This window comes from Cuculus canorus, chromosome 3, assembly GCF_017976375.1.
Source record: "Cuculus canorus isolate bCucCan1 chromosome 3, bCucCan1.pri, whole genome shotgun sequence".
Classification (NCBI taxonomy): Eukaryota; Metazoa; Chordata; class Aves; order Cuculiformes; family Cuculidae; genus Cuculus; species Cuculus canorus.
The window spans coordinates 50,437,423-50,460,853 of record NC_071403.1 but is presented as its reverse complement, the minus strand read 5'-3'; the positions used below and the strand labels follow the sequence as shown (position 1 = coordinate 50,460,853).

General features: G+C 40.5%; 1 protein-coding gene across 1 annotated transcript in view; it reads right to left on the bottom strand.

The window, feature by feature from the left end:
• SYNE1 (spectrin repeat containing nuclear envelope protein 1) overlaps window positions 1–22,532 on the bottom strand; it is a 320,695-nt gene extending 298,163 nt beyond the window's left edge. The window contains exons 1-3 of the mRNA XM_054062229.1: window positions 22,517–22,532; window positions 18,312–18,370; window positions 12,672–12,937 (exon numbers count right to left, since the gene is read on the bottom strand). Of these exons, the coding sequence (XP_053918204.1) occupies window positions 12,672–12,735 (64 nt within the window). The 5' untranslated portion in view covers window positions 12,736–12,937; window positions 18,312–18,370; window positions 22,517–22,532. The remainder of the gene's footprint in view (window positions 1–12,671; window positions 12,938–18,311; window positions 18,371–22,516) is intronic.
• Window positions 22,533–23,431: the final 899 nt, after the last annotated feature.

Below are 23,431 nucleotides of genomic sequence, written 5' to 3'. Positions count from 1 at the left end.
CTTGCAATAGTACCTTGAGTAAAGACATACAGAAAGTCCACAATGACATATAGTTCTTGGCACTGTATGGTGAAGAGTCTGTACCTCTCCAGGTACACCTCCAAGCAAGCTGGTGGAGGCACGACTGCCTATGCAGTTATGACAAGCTACACCAGCTGCCCTGTATGAGTAACATATATAAAGCATATGCATGGTACACCACATCTGTACAGGCCTTTGGCACCACTGTAAGAGGATGAATTTTCCCTGGGTATTAAACAAGCATAGCTAAAAAGAAACTTGGTGGCGGCATAAACTGAATTGTAACTCTCATTCCACAGCAATGACTATGTAGATACAAGATGTTATTAAAGGTTGCAGACATATCTCACATCAGGATGAATACATGACAGTCTTTAGCTTGGAGATTCATAGGTTTTGCAGGTTTGTTTCACAAGCCCAACAGTGTTGTAAAGAGATTACATACATTCTCCATAGACACTTAAACCAATGTGCATCAGTGAGGGCAAAATCCTCTTAAAAGTACTAAAGACTGTGTAACAAATACTGGAATGTAATTACATAAAATCTAGTGACACTATAGTAAATGAAGTTTCACAAATTATGACTCTGTTATGACATTAACATCTATGCTTCATGAAATTAAACTGAAACCAATATTTCCCAATGCTATATGTTAACAGCAATGACTCATCAGCAGTGGGGGCATCGGAGACAGAGGAGAGAGAGGGGAGTGGAAGTCAGGGTGTGGGGTCTTGGCCTCCAGGCAAACGGTGCTGAGGCGGGGCTGGAGCCCAAGAGAAAACATCCTCACCCTGTATTAACCTGGCATTGCTCTTTCTTCCATGTTCACCCAGAGGTTACTTATCCTGAGATGCCTGCATGCTCTTCTACTAGTTCCCTGACCTGTTACTGAACTAAAATAAGCACTGAGAACTAAAAATAAAACAGCATCTGTTTCAATGGACAGGATGGGCACTAGCTTTTACAGTTAGCCCTAGTTCCTTCACACACATCCAAAAAAGAATATTATCCAAGGAGAGGTCCCAAATTAGTCTACTAATAAAAAAGAAATATAAATTGTACACTCCCAAAAACAAACCACCAGAATTTGACTATAAACATTAGCTGTGTAATTCAGTAATCAGTTATAACTCCCTATAAAATAAAATATATTTCAAACATCTCTTTTTTGTTCACTGTGGAGAAATAAATTCCAAAGAGGTTGTAGGAGGTTGTAGTGAAGTCACAGAATCACACAATGACCTGAGTTGGAAGGGACCCACAAGGATCATGAGTCCAACTCCTGTCCTTGCACATGGCAACCCCAAAATTTACACCAAGTGTCTGAGTGCATAATCCAAATGCTTCCTGAATATTATTAGGCTTGGCATCATGACTACTTTCCTGGGGAGCCTATTCCAGTGCTCCACCACCCTCTGAGTGAAGAACCTTCTCTTAATGTCCAATCTAAATCTCCCCTAGCACATCTTCCTGACATTCCCTCGGGTCCTATCATTGGTCACCAGAGAGAAGAGGTCACCTCCTCCTCCTCCTCCTTACGCTGTGTGGAAGCAGTAAACAGCTATGAGATTCACCCTCAATCGCCTCTTCTCCAGGCTGAACAGACCGAGTGGCTTCAGCCGCTCCTCACGTGACTTCCCCTCTAGACCCTTCACCAACTTTATGGCCCTCGTCGGGACACTCTCCAATAGCTTAATATCATTTTTATACTGTGGTGCCCAAAACTGCACACAATACTCAAGGTGGGGCTACACCAGTGTGGAGTAGAGCAGGATAATAACCTCCCTCGACTGGCTAGCAATGCCGTGCCAAATGCACCCCAGGACATGGTTGGCTCTCTTGTCTGTTGGGGCACACTCTTGGTTCACGTTCAACTTGCTGTCAAGCACAGCCTCCAGATCCCTTTCCACAGGGCTGTTCTCCAGCCTCTTGCTTCCCAGTCTGCATGTATAACTGGAGTTGTCATGTCCCATATGCAAAACCTGGCACTTGCCCTTGTTAAACTTCATGTGGTTGGTGATTACCCAGCTCTCCAATTTGTCTAGGTCCCTCTGCAGGGCCTCTTTACCCCAAAGAGTGTCAACAGCTCCCCTCAGTTTCGTGTCATCAGCAAATTTAGTTAGTAAACCTTTGAGTCTTGCATCCAGGTAATTTATGAAGCTATCTGAGAATACTGGTCTTAAGACGGATCCCTGTGGAATCCTGCTGGTGACTGGTCACCAGCTCAATGTAACCGCATTTACTATGATCCTTTGAGCCCAACCCATTAGCCAGTTGTTCACCCACTGCACTATGTGTTTATCCAGCTGCATATTGGATATTTTGTTTGGGAGGATACTGTGAGAGACAGTGTCAAAAGCCTTGCTGAAATCCAAAAAGATTATGTCAACTAGTTTTCCTTGGGCAACTAGATAGGTAATCTTGTCATAGAAGGAAATCAATCTTGTCAGGCAGGACTTTTCCCTTATATGCCCGTGCTGGCTGACAATAACTGTGTCATCTTTCAGGTGTTTTTCAGTAACACCGAGAATAATCTTCTCAGGCACTAAAGTGAGACTGACAGGCTTGGGATCATCCCTGCTGCCCTTTTGGAAGACAGGGACAACATTTGGCAGCTTCCAGTCAACTGGTACCTCTCCGGATTCCCCAAAGCATGGAAAAATCATTGAGAGATGTCTCACTATGACATCAGCCAGCTCTTTAAGTATCCTTGGATGAATCCTACTAAGCCCCATTGACTCCAGCTGGACCAGCATCCCCTCGACACTTCCTTTTTTTACTAGACTATTGAATTCTTATTGGGTTGGTGACACTTCTTTCACAGGGCTCCTGCTTTCATCTTAGATGAAAGACAGAACAAGTAGCCTGTTTTCTTGTACACAATAATAGCCATTGACTTGGATACATATAACTGCAATCTAAAAAACTCAGTGTAAGACTAAAATTAGAATTCTGTGATATGACTCACAAAGAGAAGCTTTGTGACAGAATCTAGGATATTTTTAAGTAAATGAGGTCTAAAGCATAACATAAAAACTGCATTCTAGAAATAGTCTACGGAATTAAGTGCTAGTAATTATTAGAGGCTATTTTTAATCTGTGTATTTTATCTACCTGTAAGTAGATCCTCTGAAGTATATTATCAACCTAATAATTAAAGGTGGTAAGGCTTCCGATTTCCAGAAAAGGGCAAAACAGGATTACAGGAAAACAGTAGAACTTTCTCACTGAAATATGTTGCCTTTACACTAGTAAACAAGCATGACCAGCAATACAAAACCTATGCAAAACTATTTTAATGCCTATTAATCAGTAACGAGGGACAAGAGACATGCCCTTCTGTAATTTTCAGTTCCTCTAGTATTAAAAATCAACAGAGGTGACATTCCAAAAGGGAAGACTACTCAAGACAATTTGCTATGTTAAAATTTAATAATACATTACAATACACAAGATGCATGGTAGGAAAACACTACAGCAGAGCTGAGAGAAGAAAAAGCTTAATTTTTCACGCCTGCAGTATACTCTAATATAAACAGGAAATTAATTAGATGTCACAAAACAGACAAATGACAAATGTCATAATCTGCATAGAAAACCGTGATATCATAATACTCTGCTTCCCGATACCCTGCACCCAATATTATTACAAAAATAACTGTCTCTCTAGTGGCCCGTCAGAATATAGAGGGCTTGCTCTCAAAAATACTCATCACTATAATATATTCCTTCTCAAAATCTTTATCTTCACTAAAACCTTAAAACTGACGTGTAATTGTTCCTATTTAGACTTCTTGAAATATCATCCTTTTCACACCAGTAGCAAATATGGCAATGCTATTTTCTGGTGAAGTCCTAAAACAGATCACGAGCCTCAGATAGGGATTTATCACAACCAACGCTAAACAGCTGCAGTCTGGATGCCTGCATATGAACTTGTCAAACTAAACTGAAAAGAGTGGAGCTGAAGACACGAGTCACGTAAAATGCAATTCGCCTGACACATTTTGGATATCTACTATATTTCAGGAGCACCATTTTTAACTGCTGCCTGTTAAGGGAGCCAAGGACAATTATCCTCTTTCATTTAGTTCCTGCATTTTATCTAATTAATCCTGTTCTCTAATTTTTAATAACAGCATATGAGAAGACTTTCAATTTTGAACTGTGTTACTCCAGAACCAAATGAAAGCAATCTCAGTGTGAGACACTATCGTGTCAACTATTTTCTGCCCTAAACATATAAGGCCCAAAACACACACAAACACACAAAAAAAGGATAGACTATAACTCTTTTTATTTAACAAATTGAGAAAATCAACTATGATCAACTTCAAAATAGTCCTCTTCTGAGTTGACACACAGCCGCACATGATGCTGCTAACGTTCAAAGCAATTCCGCAGCTCATTTTCTGAAAGGCTGTTGAGGATCTCCATTGCTTTTGCTTTCACATCTTCTACTGACAAAAAAAAGTGGATTCCTTTGAGTACTGAATTGATATCAGGGAAGACGTAGAAATTGCAGGTCTGGAGAACACGGTGGATGCTCAAGCACAGTGCAGCTAAAAACTGCTTCACAGACAAAGCTTCATGGGCTGGCACACACCAACATTTTCTGACCGAGGGTAAGAAAACATCCATATTTGAACACGCGTCCACTCGTAATGAGTGAAGTGATTGAGTGGACCTTTGTCTCACTGTGACAGGTTAGAACGTGTCTTATCTATTTGTCTCTCCCCTCCCAAGCTTGGTTCACAAGCTATAGGGTTAGTCTTGGGTTTTTTTTGTATTGGGCCTCGTATAATCTATCTCAGATGAAAACAGAAAAAAATATTTTATTTTTCTTAAAGAGCAACTCAAATAGAATCATAGAATCGCTTGGTTGGAAAAGACCTTTGAGATGGAGTCCAGCTGTACCTGACCACAACTAAACCACATCCCTAAGCACTTAATCTACCCATCTTTTAAATACCTCTAGGGACGGTGACTCAACCACTTCTCTAGGCAGCCTGTGCTGGTGCCTGATAATCCTTTAGGTGAAGAAATGTTTCTAATGTCTAGTGTGAACCTCCCCTGGCATAACTTGAGGCCATTCCTTCTCATCCTATCACATATCACTTGGGCAAAGAGACCAATATCCACCCCTCTACAACCTCCTTTCAGGTAGTTGTAGACAGTGCTAAGGTCTCCCCTCAGCCTCCTTTTCTCCAGGCTAAACAACCCCAGTTCCCTCAGCCGCCTCTCATATGGCTTGTTTTCCAGCCCCTTCACCAGGGGATACAAATATCATTTAACACCTGTGTGATGTTTTGGCCTTTGTATCCTGGTTGACCATCAACCAAGAGGAAAGAAGAGTACAAATTAGTTTACCAACCTGCAAGAACTGTAATGTGATGATTAAAAGGGCAAGCAAGGAAAAGAGTAAGTAGAAATTTTTGTTGATTTCTATTACATTATTATTTTTGTAAGAAAAGGCAATAAAAACTGGAAGCAATGAGATTACAATATTAACCTAAAAAAATTTAAATAAGTATTTTATATCACTAACTTGAAATTCCTTAGAAAGGAGAAAGACTAAAAAAAACACCAAAAAAAAAGGACCCTGTTGCACTAAAATAAATAGGGTTTTGCAGCATGCTCCAAGACTCTGTTCTCATTGAGAACACCAAATTAAATCTAACTGAAATAATAAAATAATGTGGTTGTTTTCACAGAGAAACTTATTTTTTTATATATGACAAAACATTCTAATACAACATGACACCTAGAATTTAGTGTATACGTTAGCCATTTGTGCTACCAGTTAAATATTTCATTATCCTTTCCCCTATGTTTCTGCAACATCTACAGGCGTCTCAGAACAGCAATATGTCAGATTATTACAATCAGATATCTGGGTCAGAAGAAACTTGAAGTGGATTCTCTTGTTTCCATATACATAAACCAGAATTAAATACTTCTACAAAAGGTAATTTCACAGCTAGCCTTAGCAACTTGCCTTACTGAATGTGAACTAACATTTAACCTGAATACCCTTGGCTGCAGCCTAGCCCTTTCACACATTTTTGTTGTAGTAAATGAAAACGTTTGATCTCTTTTCTATTTATTTTTTTACTGTTTAATGATTTCATTTTAAGCTATGATTTTTTCCAGCTTTCTTAACCTTCACGCATAAATCTTCTATTTCGATATTTTGTTCTGAAGTAATATTAACTTAAATTTTCTCACACTGAAAAAAAGAAAAAAAAAGAATAAGATTAAAATCCTACTTGAATTCCTCCTTCTAAGTAACACATGGGCTACAATGTTATTCAAATTCCTAAGTCATCATTTAGATTTACTTGGCCTTCAGGTCATCTACTCTACAAAGTCAACAGAGTCAAAAGAGTCTATTTTCCCTTAATATGCTGCCAGTGAGTAATGAATTGCCTTAGTTACAAGACTTGCTCACCTGAGAAACTAATGATTTAACCTGGCATCTTCTGTAACTCAAGATTCTTCCAAATTTAAGAGAGCTGCAGGAATTGAGCCTGGGACATTTTAGAGAGTGAAAGATTGCAAAGAAAAAGCAGCAGCAGCAGGACTACATTGAACCAGTATACCCCAGCAAACTGGACAGAAGGAAACCTTAACCAGGGCCGTATTTTTGATGTGAGGGTACAACTCAACTGTGCAGCACACCCCTCCTGCTCAAGCACACCTTTCCAATTTCACTCACATTTAAAAATATGAGGTTTCAGTTTGGTTTCGCAAATGATAAAACAGTAAATGACAATGAACAAGGAGACTCTGCAACTTGCTTTTTTTACCAACAGTTGACCTAATCTCTACAACCCAGTTTTCAGCTGGTTCAGGGCTAAGGTAAGAGGAGGAAGAGCACTGTTGGAGAGAAAATTGGGAACATGCACACAGTGAAGCAAGGTAGTTTTCAGTACCAGGTATCTGTTAAATCAGCTTAGCTTAATGTCAAACTGGGGCTCTTGGCACTGTAGACTTGGAGAGAAAACAACCAAAAAAAAAAAAAAACCATGAAGGTGTTTTCATGTTAACAAAGTGCCTATCAGCTAAACAGAAAAAATCTGCTGTTTGGTTAATGGCTACTGCTTGCAGAGCATGGAAAAAGAAATGCTAAGATGTAAAACGAAGGAAAAGAAGAGGCAGGGCAATCCAGAAAAAAACCACAAATCTACAGCATTCTGTGAACTGTACTAATATACAGAAGGCATCAAAATTACAGATGATACACAGCTGTAGGTACTTCACACAAAACAAGGACTGGACTTAAAGCTGATTTGACCTTTGTGTATTGAAGATTTTCAGGGGTGCATGAAGACTACTAGAACTATGACTTCTTCCTATCGCACTAGGTCTTCACAAATGATAATGTTGCTTGTTTTCCCATCACAGCTCTTCCTGCACTATGAAATCTCTCTACAGCAAGTTTACAAAAGCCTGAGATACCCACGAGCCAAAGCGATTTTAGGAGCCTTGTAAGAAGAGTGATACAACCCAGAACCTAATAGAGGACTGAAAAGAATTTTCTTATGACTTCTTATCATTTGCAGAGTTTAAGACCACAAAATTATTGTCTTTTTAAATTGTTCTACTTTGTACACCCTAGAACTGATTTTACTGAATGGGGTTAAAGCATGTAACAGTCTGAAACCATCAGTGATACCACAGCAAATTAGTTGGGGTGGCATATATGTTAGAACCATAGTGCAGACTGAATTTTTGTGATCTACTCTAGATAAGAACAAAAATGTCCTCCTTGAATAAACGGACCACCCAGTACTGAATGCAATGCCACTCAGAAAAATCTCTACCCAGCACAGAATATAAAATGAGAAATTGGAAGAAGCAGAAGGAGGAAAAAGTAGGAATGAGAAAAAACCACAGTATCAGTATGATACAGTGACTGATATCACCCTACAAGTCACAAGAGCAAGTCAGCATACAGGAGTGACAAGACCCAGAAGAAAAGTACACTAACTTTTGTTTCAGAAGACCATAAGCATGACTGCAATTTGCCTGTAACAGCATAGTACTTATGGAAAAGAATGAATTTCATAATGCCAGAGTTTATAAGGACATAAAGGTTTTACTATCTTTTTTGCCAGCATTCCTTGCTTTGATTTTTGCAGCTATTAAGGATGCTATAAGAATCTTTACTGTAAGACCAGCTACAATGGATGAGAAAGTTGCATTTCCAATAGGCTAAGGAGCAGTGCTTTTGTGAGAAGTGGCATTTAATTCCCTGAGTAATCCCAAGGACAATCCCAGTAATTCAAATTAGAGGCATAAATCAATTCTCCTCAGGTTTTGTAAGTAGTATTATAATATGAACAAGTAAATTACAGAGGATGGGGTACTGTAGAAAATCTTGAACTGTTCCAGCAAGCAATAAATTACGCAAAGACAATGACACTATAGGACATCATCAGTTCATTCTGTAGTATCATGAGGATGGGTTCCTCATGCCTAAATTCAGCAATGAAAACAATCAGGTGTTGTCTCTATATTTTCATCTCTCTGTAGCCAATCAGGAGAGACAGGCACTTTAATAAAATTAATTACACCCTTGTTAAAGACCTGCCTTAGGTGGCATTAGCTCCTGCAGCAGCCATGCCACCATTTATGTCCTTAAAAGCCAAACCTGCCTGACCCAGGCCCCTGAGTACCGAGCAGGGTAGCACCATCCAAGCAAGTACTGAGGGAAGAATTAAAAGCAAGCAGAAGCAATTGGAAAGATGACACGTGCAGCATAGGGTTTGTGTCTAGCCAACAAGTGAGATGGAAAGCAACTATTTCTTCTACGGATTTATACCCACCTTCCTGATTATGATTAATCTTTTCCCAGAGAGAACTTCCACCCCCATTTAAAGTGGTACAGCAACTCCCTTCTGCAACTCTTTCCTATTTATACAGGTTATACAATTCCCAGAATAAAAATATAATAGGAAGGATTTTTGTTTCAAAACCATACCCTTATTAAAATTCAAGTGATAACGGATCATACACATAGAATCACAGAATAGACTGGACTGGAAGGGACCTTCAAAGGTCATAAAGTCCACACCTGCTGTAATGAGCAGGCACATCTTCAACTAGATCAGGTTGCTCAGAGCCTGTCCAACATGACCTTGAATCTTTCCAGATATGGAGCATCTACTGCTTCTTTGAGCAACTTGTGCCAGTGTTTCACCCTCACTGTTTTCAAGAATTTCTTCCTTATATCTAGTATAAATCTACCTTCTCTTAAAACTGTTGCCCCTTGCCCTGTCACAACAGGCCCTGCTAAAAAGTCCCCATCATTCTTAAGTCCTCTTTGAGTACTGAGAGGTCATAATAAGGTCTCCTTGGAACGTTCTCTTCTCCAGGCTGAACAATATCTCAGCCTTTCCTAATAGGAGAGACGTGCCATCTCCACAACCATTTTTGTGGCCCTCCTCTGGACCCACTCCAATAGGCCCATGTCTCTCCTGGGCTGAGGGCTCCAGAGCTGGACACAATAGTCCTTCTGGAGAAGCCTGTTTCTCTCCCTTAAGTGCAAACTGACTTATAATGAATAGCCATTTGCCTCAATTTTTATTAGGATGACAGGGATGACAAAGTTAGAGATGATAATTCTTATGCTAAGTGCCCATCTCTCTCCTGTGCCCTGCCTGGCACAGACTAAAGGAGTAGATCCTCCATGTTTCTGGGCAGAAAGAGCAATATTGCAATAAGCCTTTAGCTGGACACCATGGGATAAGGTAAGTCGTGTACACACTTGCATACAAATCCAGACCAGCACACTGCACATCTTCATGATTGTTTGTCCCATGTGGATTTGAGGCAGTGATAGGCAATCTTATTCAAGAATAAGATATTGCAAGTATCATAATCACCAAAGGAAAGTGGCTGGAAATTATTTTTTTATGAAAAAGTAGACAAAAAAACAACATCAGAACCAACTTTGTTGCTCTTTGATAGATTTTAGGAGAGCTGATATCATTGCATTCACTTGCAGTATGTACAGCAGAGATTTCAAGACTGGTGTTGAGAATCCCAGTGCCTAAGAGCATTTCATTGGTCTTTCCTACACTCTCCCCAGAAAAAGTGTTTACTCAACTGTAAACACTGGAAATCAGTAAGGTGAATACAAGACAGTGATGTGGAGGAGGGAGCACAGCCTGCTTTACCTCTCTTCCTCAGTTCTGATGAGTTAGCAGCACTGAGATCTTGCAGCACTCTCTGACAGGCTCATACAAGAACTCCTTTCCTGCTTCACCTTACACCAGGTACAAAAGCATGTGCTGTAAGGCATAACTGCAGGTCCCCCAAACCACCTCCATTCCTGTTACGCCACGAATACGCTCAGTTCCACTCTCACCTTGAGCTACACACTCAGCTCCAACCACATTAACCCCGAGTTGCCATGCAAACACACCAAGAGATATCTTTGTGCCCCTGTGTCCATACCTGCTCCTATTTCAGTGGACTATTAACTTCTGAAACGTAAAGCAACCTTAATTCACAAGGGCTAAGGTAACTGCAGTGCAGCTTGCCTGTTCATCCATAATGCAGAACTATAGACTAAAAAAAGAATTAGGCTCCAAGCACTCCAGTCACTCCAGTGATTTATTGAAGTAATGCTTCTGTAGCAAAACTCAGACCCCTGAAATACCAAGCTGAACTGATTTCATGTCAGAAGCGGAGAATGAAGTTATATGTCATGACTTTGAAATAACATGCAATACCAAATTTGGCCTTAGTTCATTTATTTTCTTCTAAAATGTCTGCACTACAGAGGGTGCTTAATTATTTCTACTTAATTTCCAAAAAGAAAAAAACGTCAAACATATAGCAGACTGAACTATATATCAGATTTCAACAGAGCAAAATACATAAACATGAAAAACAATTATGTAAAAAAAACTAAAGTACAAATAAGCAGAACAGCCATTTTTTCAGCAACAGCTTTGCAGATGTTTAGAAAGTTAGTAAATAACAGTTTGATAAACAGTCCACATGCTCTGTAAATACCTCCTGTAGCATCCTCCTTACTCATTGCTTCCAAGTACCAGCCTGGGTAATCCTCCTTGAATACAGCTCAGCTCCCTGATCCTTTCCTTTGCAGTATGCCTCCATAACCTTCGAGCACACCTGCTGTTTCTCATAGGCATTTCTTCATATTTTTCAGAAGATCTCATGGTTTCATAATTATTTCACTTCTTTCTTCAAACCTCTCTGTTATTTTTCTGGAACTCTTATTATGAACATTACTTCTTTTAAATATATAGTATACATATATATATATGTATGTATGTATATATACACACAGTGTCCCAAGACCCCTGCCTGTTCTCTGAGCAAGGTTGCCTCACTGTACCCTTGCACTCTCTCATTGATTTGTGTCTACCTGGAGTGTCTTAATCTAACGTTTAAACCTCAAATTCCCTGGACAGGGAATATTTCCCTGCTTATGTTTGTGGGCACTTTTAACAATTATTGTCCTAGATTGCAGCCTGAGAATTAGCAGACACAAGTAAAAACAGCAAGGAAAAAGACAGTAGCTGTACAAAAGGATGAGGAACATCAAACATAAGTGTTCTGGACAGGGGAATTGGTGTAGCAGGTCTAAATAGTACAGACTCTGCCTCTTTATTTATTCTTATATTTATCTACTGAGGCTACATGTAAATTATGAATACTACTTGTAGCTGGTGGCTAGAAGCTGAGTTCAGATATCCTGAACTAAAATAAAAAATAAATGGAAGGAAAAGCCATGGGAAGATAAAGCTTCCAGATTTAGAAGACGGGTAGTGAGTTTCTGTGCATGTAAGCTTTTCTTGCAAGTCAGTGGAAGTTGGTGTGTAAAGGAAGTCAGGAATTTATAACAGTTTTAAAGTTAACAGGAGTGAAACCTACAGCAGCACTGACAGTTTGTTTCTAGTCAATATCATCACTTGACCAAGAACATACATTCTGAATGCAAGCCGTTTAGCTGCAGCATTTAGGTGTGTAGCTTTTAAAGAAAAGACTAAATATTTAATTATGCTTTATTGTAAGAAATTAAACACATACTGAATACTCAGCAAATTCTGCAAAGATATTCTGTGATATAGAATCTAAAAGGTCACTAATTTCAGGACTAATAATTAGCTCGTTAACCTACGAGTTCTTCAATGCTTAACGATACAATGAGGTACAGTTCTCGTTTGGAGACAGCAAATATTAATAAAACTAATAAATGCTAGTTTATCAGTAGAGAAGATCTGCCTCTAGACTTCATTGCTGAGAAGAGGATCGATATAATTTCTGTTTTCTTTTCTATGAGAAAACTGATGCACAATCATGTCACATCTCCCATGTCTCCACACATGGGAGAAACAGAACCGAAGTCTCAGAATCTTCAATTCAGTGTCCTGTCCCATGGATCGACATTCATAATATCAGCTGCCTTTAAAGACCACTATTAATACCATACGAAAGGACTCATATAATCAAAGCCCTTCAGATATGCTTCAAATATTTTTAAGTAGGTAAGTTTAGAACAGTTATTAAACTACAGAAATATGTCCCGACTGTGCACTATAGTAAAAAATTGGAACCTCCGTTTATGAATGTATGGCAGAGAGCACCAGTCCAAGTCAGTCTCTTACCTTGAAGTCGTTGCATGACATTGGCAATATCCCTAGATCTTGCCACTAGTCGGGATGAAGCCATGATCTCTTTGCAGTGAGTCCACTTCCCCTGACAGAAGACTCCCTCTAAGCCGCTGACCTTGGTGAGAGAAGGATCTTGGATGGCTTCCTTTTAGCATTCAAGCCTCAGCCCTGGCACAGCATGACTGGGGCAATTAGATGCCTCCAGTCCAATGCCAGTCCTCACAGAGCTGGGAAACGGCGCCAGTGAGCAACCTTAGCACCTGAGAAAAAAAGTACCAAAGCTTAGAGGAAAGTTATACCAGCTTTGCAAGACTAAGAAGTCTGAGTTTTAACAGCTACTCTAACAAGTAAAGAGTTGTAAGTTTTGAGCATACTGTACACCCCAGTCAGCGACACAATTAATGCTGAAAGCTTGCTTAACAATCATCAGTGGAATGAAGCTGCAAAAACAAACCAGTAAGAACAATTGGCAATGCACCAGACAGCAATGCCTTCCTGAAGATGCTTGTGGATGTTGTTTTAGAAATACAATAATGTTATACATAATAAAACTAATACTGTAATACTTCTTAACGTAAATAATATTAGGCGTAAAGGAGAAAAAAATGAAACTACTTGTAAAATCCAAAAGCTGTACAACTCTAATTCTATTTCACCGTGTTAGTAAGGAGCATGCAACAGTAAAACACTGATCAGTGTAGTCCCTATCTCCACTGGACTACATGCTCTAGTCTGAAATATTGAGATTCACATACTTTATTATTAAATAAAATTGTATTTACATTCACTTTTCTAATGTATGATGATGTATTTTGAGCAATTTAACATCAAAAGCCGTGAACTAGAAGTGCTACATGAACTTAACACTGTTATAACTGTAATAAAAGATCTATGTGACTACAGATTTGGTCTAAAAAGAAATAAAATTTGATTCTTCAGATAATGTTGTCAATAACATCTTATCTTCTGAGAAACAAGTACATTTCATCTATCTATGGACCTGCTTTGAGAGGGAACTGAGCATATACATGCTAAGAACAATTGTATTCATACTAAACACAACTTGGTGAATTCCAAATTCAAGATGATACTTTGCTGATCAATATCATAAGTATGGGTGGGTTTATTAGCACTGAGCACTCTTTTCCTGGCCCCGAGGTCTGTCAGAGAATGGAGTCCTCCAGCGTCAGGCTGACAAGCCTTGAGGCTGCACAGCTTTCAGCATGCTGAACTGTTCCAAAGGAGATTTGTCAACATGCAAGGGCTGCCAGAGGAAATAATGTTTCAACATTTCCAATTCTGATCCTTCACCCTGCCTGACCTTAGGAACTCCTTCCTTTCTCTGTTATTGCTGTTTTTATTGTATGCTTGCTTTATGTTTCCCGATACGTAAGTGCTGCTCATGCCAGCAGACTTGAGCTAGCTTTAAAGCAGTGTAGCTGAGGGAAGCACACTTCTGGATGTAACAAAGAGCAGAACAGACTGTGAAGTCCATCTGTGTGTACGGGCTGCGCTCTTGCATGCTGTGGCCAGACTGGTACCAACATCCACTCCAGACCCACTACTGCTATTTTTGCATAAGACATCTGCATGATGATATCCCTGCACTCTTCCCACACGTGTCTGCTCTGTCTTTCAGCAGTGGCCTCCTCTCTCCCTTCATTCCTTCCTCTCTCCCTTCCTTCCAGGCTTTGCCCTGCCCCCTCGTCATGGTGCACAGATACTGAACAAATTGGTCACTGTTTCCCAAACATGAAAAGGCAGCAAGGAAGCCTCACTTTTGTGAAAGCTAGGCATGATAAGGTGCCACTAATACACCTCTTGTCTGCAGCATCATCCGAGTGCCCTGGTGTTACTGAATTGCCGCATAAAGCATCGGCTACCAGAGTTCTCTTCCACAGCTGACACCAAAGAGCACCCAACTTGGTAGACAAGGAGGAGGTTTTGTATTACTCATGCCCACATATGTCAGCTTGGTTGACTTTGCTTTCTCCGTGATACTTAAAGGAAACACTAGTTTGTCTAATCCCATCCAAACCAGAAATATTTGTAACAAAGTGGGTTAAATAAAGCCTTGTTTCTGCAGCAGTGTCACTGCTAACATTTTTAGCAAGGTACAGCAACTTTTAATAGCAGGCTGCTAGACTAATGATTGGGCAGCGATAAGAGGTATTAAAAAGACTGTTTTTTAGGCTAAGAGCAGTAACAACAGCAGTACACCAGTCCACTCACGCCATGACAGAGCTGGTGTAAATCAGCTGTACATGAATGGATTTAGAGGAGCTGTGGAAGACACTGATCTAACTCCAAGTTAAAAGCGTCTGGGAAATTGTAATGAAGATATATGTTCAATCTACTCATACAGCAGGCTGAGTCACTGTGCAGTGATAAATGGCAGAGTTGCAATTAATAATTTATCTAGCTGATAATAAATTATATGCTGCATAAGAAGAATCTACGGTTCTAAATACAGCTTCTCATTCAAAAGCTCCTTTGCAAGCAGCGGGATTTAACTCATTTAAAGACAATACTAAGTCACCACAGGTGGGAAGGAAAGATTCTCATGTGCAATTGCACAGTCAGCCTCCACAGGCAGAAAACTAGAGCTCAGAGCATAGCGAAGACATTAGCGGAATAGATGAAATGAAGCTCCACGCACTCCTCTCGTCTGTCTTCAGTGAACTTCTAAAGCTCCACAAACCAAAAAGCCTACATGCACCGTAAATGTAATGCAGAGGTGACATAAGAAGCAGTTACTACTGCAAAAAGTGGAGTAGTTTGGTTTAAGCTAAAGTAAAATCAGTTTTCTAATTTCAGTTGTCTCATTTAAGTAACTGTAGTTTTGGAAGTTATAGACAGAATGTCCCTCTGAGAGCACGTTTTTTTCAAACTGTTTTCCCAGACACTGTTTCTTGAGAAATGATAACATCTTGCGTGTGAAGCATGCTATGTGCTGAACAGATGTGTCTTCTTCTGCAATCATCTTCATTTATAGTCTCTAGCTAAAGAATGCAAGGTCAGACAGAGAACTGGTACTGTCCCAGTTAGAGGAGATTAGGCTGTTGTGAAGTTCACAACATTAAGATTAGTCTTCGGAAAGTAATAGAACACGCATAAGACTTTCGAGAAATGTTATGCATATGCACACAGATAGGTAATATATTCTGTAACCAGCTCTTGTCTCATTACGCATGATTAGTGGAATTATTCCTCCATGCGTCCAGTGCTCTAAATAAAGGATGCATGCTTTCTAAACCTCCAAAACGAGTCTTAGAGAGTTGATTTGCTGGTATTTTCAGTATCAGAAGGGAAATCGTTCCTGACTTCTACAAATAATTAAAGCCTGCAACAAAAGATCTTTTTTCCTACTGAACATTAAAATCTTAAATATTCTCATAGTTGTTGCACTTCATTTGTAATAAATGGAATGAATTCTTCATTTCAGTGTCAAACACAAAGACGTCTCTTCAGACAGATATAGTTTCAAAATGCACAAGTTTTAAGAAAAGTTTGTGGCTTAATTGTCATAAATCTTAGTATGAAATAAATCTGAAAGTCCATATGAGCTATTCTCTGCTTTAGCATTTAACAAGTGATATTCATTACTAATTTTTTTGGTCTGAACGGACTGGAATGAATACACAAGGATGAAACGGAATGGTTTTGCCACTTAACTGGATTTGAAGTTACACTGACACCATTTTCTTAGATTAATATCCTGGTACTCTGGTACAGATGAAAAGGGGAAACATGAGTTTCTTCTCTGATATAGAAACTATTAGGCCTAGCAATCTGCTACAGTAATACGCAGTTTACAGTTCTCTGTACTGTATTTCTTCTCTCTTCAAATCCTAGAAAAGTAGGATGTCTCTTCTATGTGAAAAAAAAAAAAACAAACTAGATCTATTTTGGCTTAAATTCTCTAGGTCTTCAGTATAATTATCATTGTTTCGTTGTGCTCAGGATTGATTTGAATTGCCTGCAATTAAGAAAGAGAATATATTTTCCTTTGACTGGCAAACCTACAGTACCATTGGCAACACCAGGGTGTACTATAGCTTTTAGTTCTTAAAGTTTATTAAACATATTAAAGGAAAACAGAGAGTTCTATGAGCAACACGATTAAAAAAAATTAGAGAGACATCTGCTAGGTGCAACAATGGCTGAAGACAAACCTGATGAAACAAAGGGCAGAGAATTCTCTGATTGTCCTTCACGCTGGCACAAACCGTAGATTTCCACTACACTGGGTTTATGGCACATACACCACCCTGGAGAAGATTGCTACTGATGTGAAAGCATGGTTGTACATGAAAATATAGTTTAGGCTTCTATAATCTTCAATTGTAGCAGCAACGGATAAAGAAACTCCAGACAAGCAAGCATAAACACAGATAAGTAAAGATAGTGTTGAAAGTAAGAAACTGGCTGGTAGCAGGCAGTGAAAGGACTCTGGGCCATATCAAGAAGAGATATTTGAGAGGACAAAAGGAAATCCAAGGAACTCCTGCAGCTATAAGTCATTCTTATATGTTACATAAATATAAGAAATACAGTTGAATAACTAAAATAACTACAGGATGTGAACTGAATAGAATCTCAGGAATGACAGAAATAAGGTCAATTGCTGAAGAGTCATTATACATTAACAAAGAGGCAGACTTCCCTGGTAAGAAATAGAGGTACAGAACTGTTAAAAGGCAGAAAAAAAATATTTCCAGGAAAGTATTTCCAAGCATCATGTACTGCTGTAGTGCTAGAGGTCCACTTTGATCCACAGATTCTGTTTCTGAACCAGAAGAGGTCTTTGAAATGTTGCCACAATGATAAACACTGCTGGAATGGATGTGATTCTATGAGACAGTAATGACTCTCGCATCAAGCAAGAATGAATGATTCTCATAAATGTAGGAAACAGAATTTTCTGGAGGTCATGACTGCATTTTTCAACATCAGACTATCACTGAATCAGGTATTTTATGCTGGGTTTTAGTTAGTAGTGAGGAAAAAATAATAATAATAATAATAATAATAATAATAATAATAATAAAAACCTAGCCATAGAAAATAGTTCTAAGGAAGTGACTGATGTAGTCCAAACTGTAAAAACAGAAAGGAAAATCAGCTACAGAAGTCAAATGGACTGGGCAAAGTGCCTCCCTTGTGAATCAGGCTGGAGATTTCTTCATGTCCAAAGAGCAGTTACTGTATAACTACACAGGGCAGAATAAAACTGCTCCAGACATAATTAGAAAAGCCATCACCCATAAATAAGTAGGTAGAAATAAAGGACGAGAAATGAAGAGCCCTGCCACAGTGTGTGATGTCTACGGGGACGAAGAGAGAATTGCTGAAAGGCGAGCCAAGTCAGACTAAGTACAGAAAGACATCAAGCAAGTGGTTCTTAGCCAGATAAGTAAAAAGAAAGCAGAAAATAAGATCAAGTGGAGATTAATTTGCCTCAGTTAGTATTATATTGATTTTTCCACTGAAGACAATTCTGACAGACAAAGGCACAACAGAAATACAAACAGCACCAACTGAAATAAAATCCAAGTTAAAAGCGGAAAAAACTTGATAAAAGTGAACTCAGGATATGGAAAACTTGTAACTGATTAATTGAAAGGCATAGACCTGTTGGAGTGGGTCCAGAGGAGGGCCACAAAAATGATCAAAGGCCTGGAACACTTCCCCTGTGAAGACAGGTTGAGACAGTTGGGGTTGTTCAGCTTGGAGAAGACTCCAAGGAGACCTTATTGCAGTCTTTCAATATTTAAAGGGGGCTTATAAGAAAGATGGGGAAAAGCTTTTTAGCAGGACCTGTATCAATAAGACAAGGGGTAATGGTATTAAACTAAAAGAGAAGAAGTTTAGACTAGATATTAGGAAGACCTTTTTTTCACTGAGGGTGGTGAAACACCACAACAGGCTGTCCAGAGAGGTGGTACATGCTTCATCCCGGGAAACATTCAAGGTCAGGTTGGATGGGGCTCTCAGCAACTGGATCTAGTTGAAGATGTCTCTGCTCACTGCTGGGAGGTGGGAATAGATGACCTTCATGGTCCCTTCCAATCCAAACCGTTCTGTGATTTGTAAACTTATTCCAATAAATCCGTCAAGCTGCAGATGATGCCCATTGGCTATATTAAAATTAGGAGCTAGGATGAAAAAGTGGAGTTGAGCTATCCAAAATTATTCTCACAGTATCTTCAAAGAAAATGCCGTATTTCCTCACTGGTCTTCCAAAATTCAGGCCATCAGAACAGTCCCTTTCGTAACTGTTACAGATGGTTGAATGGCAAATCTGTTGTAGTTTGCTTGAGCAATGCTACAGAAATCAGTGTACACTAGAACTTACCTAAGTCCAATGGAATATAACTGTGCACGACATAATATCATAGAAAATGCAATTTTGGCTCTGAAAGGTGTTTTTGATAGTTGAATCCCAACACTATCACTCTGTGCTTCCTTCCTCTACTGCATGTATTAGTTTGGAAGAGAAAAGGTGGAACAAGAGAGAGATTACATCCTTTGACAATAAACACACTGAAACGGAAACACTGAAACATGATGTTCTTACTGACCATCCAAGCCTAAATTGACTTGATGTGCATTAGTTACCTGAAGGTATTGAAATTTGAGTTTTATGGGGGCATGGGGAAAGATAAATTCTGATCCTTTTTGGAGCTTCAGATTATTTTGGTGGCTCTCATTATGCTTCTGCATTGTTTAGAGATGAACAAAAGTTGTTCATAAGGTTGAGGGCCTGTGACAACAAATAATAATTTGGAAGAGTCAAGGTAATTTGCATACCTGACATTTAAATCTGTGGCATATATGGCACACAATTTTTCTGTGCTCTACTTACAACTGTATAATCTAGTATTCAGAAATTATTTGTAGGACCCTAGTCATGCGCATGCCTATGTACTTATATTTCAGCAAGTAAGCATTTTATTTTCAATTCTCTATTATGTTTTTTGAGTGGTGGGCAAAAATCCAGTGGGGTGAAACTCTGATTCTTGTCTTGAAAGCCATAATTCCATTTGAGCAGAAAATGGAAAGTGTTCTAGGAGAAAATAGCAGGCAGGGACTTGCTATTGTTTAGGAAAATTGGCAGAACATACATTATTAGATATATACAAAGTCAGGTCATTCACTGTCTTTCTGATATGAAAAATTAAATACAGTGTATGCTAGTTTAGGAATCCTGCTATTGAAATTCTGCAGAACTACGTTATAGTTTACATAGATGTTGGTAATAGCAGGAGACTGGGATCAGTAGCTTATTACCATCTACAAACAGGATATAATCCTTGCCTCAAAGAGCTTACTATCTGTGCAGCCAAAGACAGGTCAAGATTAAGATCAGAGGTCACAATACACAGGCAAATAGGACAGAGTGAAGTCTGATATAATTTCTAAGCTGGTTAACCATAGGAAAGCTTTTTCTGCTTTAATACTGATATGGCTGCTAGAACTTCTGTAGCATGACAGGACCTACAGCAGAAGGCTCTTGCAGAGGTACCTCTGCAGCAGAAAAAAATACCCCACTAAAATAGAAAGCACTGAGGCATCTCAGGAAAGGGTGGGTCAAACTAAGTTTGAGATAAGCAAGTAAGTATAAATACTTTGGTATTTTTGCACATCTCCCAAGAAAGCTTAGCCTAAGTACAGTTTGTGAGCAAGGGGCAGATACAGCTGACATACGAAAGGAAAAGCAGAAAACACCTCTGTTTTCCTCATTAAATCTGTGCCTTTGAGTGAAACAAAGGTAAAAGTTCAGTTGCTTCTTCAGAGGCACGCTGCTGCTGTTATTCTTGTGACCTCTAAGGAGACACAAGAGCTCTAAAGTTTTGTCACTAGCTGTGGCAACGAGGAGGCATAGAAACAATTGTTTATGTTTGATGTATGTACATTCCCAATAACTACAGCCACTACTTGAAAAGGAAAAAAAAAACCTGAGTCACAACTAACAAAGTGTAACTGAGATGCATTAATGTGGTGCCTGTGCATGTATGTCTCTTAGGGCTTGATCCACCAAAGTCCTGCGGACCTGCAGCGATCACTTCACTGACCTTGGAAGTTCTCCAGCGATTCATGCCTTGTTCACCCAGCAAGATCTCCCTTGGGGCCAGGCACTCTTACCTTCTCCCCAATGGCATTTAAATACTAACAGGTTGGTGCTCCTCCTTCCCGGTGCACCTCTGCTCTCCCTGACCCAGTATCAAAGTGCTACTTTGAGCAGTGGACAGGCTGTCAGGCTGTGTAACTCAGTGTAGCTATAGCAGCTCTGGTGAAGTTCACAGGAGGATGCTTCTAACATCCCAAAGTACAAGAAAAATCCTTTGAGGATTCTTATCTTTTAATAAAGAGAAAGTAATGCCACACAAAGCTGTACAGTCGTGATGAGATTCCTGTGTGTATGTTTTAAATGCAGCAGTCCAAATCACTACCAGCGTTTATCACAGTTACTTATTTAAAGTAAAAATTAGATTTTTTTTTACAAGAATACTATCACAAATGTATTTGAGTTCATCAGTGATTAATACCTATCCACCAATATTTTATACTGAGCAACACAGAATTGACATTGACATGTATAAACTCTAAAGGCAACACTAAACAAACATACAAACAAACAAAGACATTAAGAACAGGAGGGAACTGACGAGATTATTACCTATACTTTTACATCTAACAGAGTTTGCAAAGATGAGAATTGAATCACTCCAACATGCAGCACTGTGCTCATTTGGGAAAACTCCTTTTTCCAGGGGAAACTTTTGGTGCTTTAAGGAATGTGTCAAACATCCCAGCTGACAATAGATATGAACTCCCATGAGAAAAAAGCAAGTAACTCTACAAATTTTAACACTACTCTATAAACTAGTTTTATCATGTAATGAAGCTTAGTGCAACAAACAAAACTACCTTCTGGTTACCAACTGAAATAACAGAGCACCCCAATATTCTCGGTTCAGTGCCAGTATTTAAACATAACTCACCTGCATTTATAGTTTGGGACCTGTTTCAGTGTTAAAGCGCACACAAGAATCACAGAAATAATTACTGGAGATGACAGATGGCAAACAGCCTATCACTAGGACTACTACAGGAAAGTGTACGCTTGTTAGGTCTTCCAACAGGCTTAGCCCTTGAAAAGTGCTGGCAAGCAGCCAGAAACACCACATAGGTACAAATTCCTCACACTGATGAGCACTGGATGTTCTCTCCACATCATGTAGATGATTTTCACAAGTAATTCCTCATCAACTTGCAAGATCTGGTCTGTTACAGCTGATTACGGGCAGTCCTTACAAGCACTTTCCACCAGCATGAATACGTTTGAAAATATGGTTGTCAATATCCTAGTAAAAAGCGTGTCTGTTGGTATTTCAGCTACTCTTACCTCCGGGGAGTCACCACACATACCGGGCAGCGTCCTGACTCTATGCATCCTACCGGTCCTTTTTGCATCATCACTGCACGGAACCTAACACAAACCTGCCTCCTCGGGGGTGCATCAGAGTCGCCCCATCTTCCTTCATTAACCACATTTCGGCCTGCAGTGTGTGACCGAGCATAAAAACGGGTCTCTCTGCGACACACACACGTGCATTTCAGGAGCAAACCACGTCCCTCCTCCGGGATCTCCTCCCCTGCACTGAGAAAAGGCAAAACCTCCAATCCACCGAGGAAAAGGGACAAACTCCCACCACCGCGCATTAATCCTCAAGATAGTTTGACGCTGGGGAGGGAGGAGGCTGCTCCATGGGGATCCCTACCTGCTGGCCGACACCCCCCCACCCGCCGCCGCGACGGCCGCCGAACCCCACCTGCAAGGCGCAGCTCCGCGCGCCCGGCGCGGCTCCGCCGTTCCCGAGCCCACAGCGCGCCGCCCCGCCCCGCCAGCCAGGAAGCAGGTGCGGGGGTGGGGAGCCGGGGCCGAGCGGCCGTGCGTGTGCGCTGCCCTTGCGGCAATGCCCAGGCCGCAGCCGCGCTCCCGCCGCTCCTCCGCCGCAGCCCTGCCCCGGCTCCCCCTGCCCCTGCGCGCATCGCGGGGGGGACGCGCCCCGCCCCGCGGACGCTGCGGTAGCGCCGGGGCAGCTTGGACCGCGGGGACCGGGGACACCCCCCCCACCCCGCGCCTGGGCACCCCCGAAGCGCGCTCTAGCGACTGCTGAGAACGACCGTAGCGAGCTGTCCCCGCTAATTACTATTGCTGATCGTATTACTCGTATTCTTGTTGCGTTGCATAGCGTTGTGTAGGGCATTACCTTTGGCGTAGGCTCCGGAGCATCGTCGTGCGTAAGGCAGGGAGCTGCACAAGCAAACTGGGACACTGGCACTTACATAACAGCAGCAGGACAGAAATATCCAAAGGAGCTAGCAAGACGGTCTGCCACTTCTGAGCTCAAACCATGCTACCCGTGCAACGCTGTTTGTTGCACCGGTATCCAATGTGATTCTGCCTCTTCCGAAAGGCATTGCGTGAACTCCGATACTTGGTTATGCTTTTTTCCCTCCTTCATTTTTACTGTTAGACTTAAGGGTAGCTTCACACGGGAGGAAGAAGGATATTTTTCTACTTAAGAGGTGGATCGTCTCTTCTCCGTATCAAGAAAAACACTCATGTAGGGCTGAAATGGAGAAGTTGGGAGAAACAGTGCCAATGTGCTCTTAGTTTTCATCCTTTCTGGCAGTGCTGCAGTGATTCTACAGCATTAGCATGCAGGGTGTTTACTGAGTGG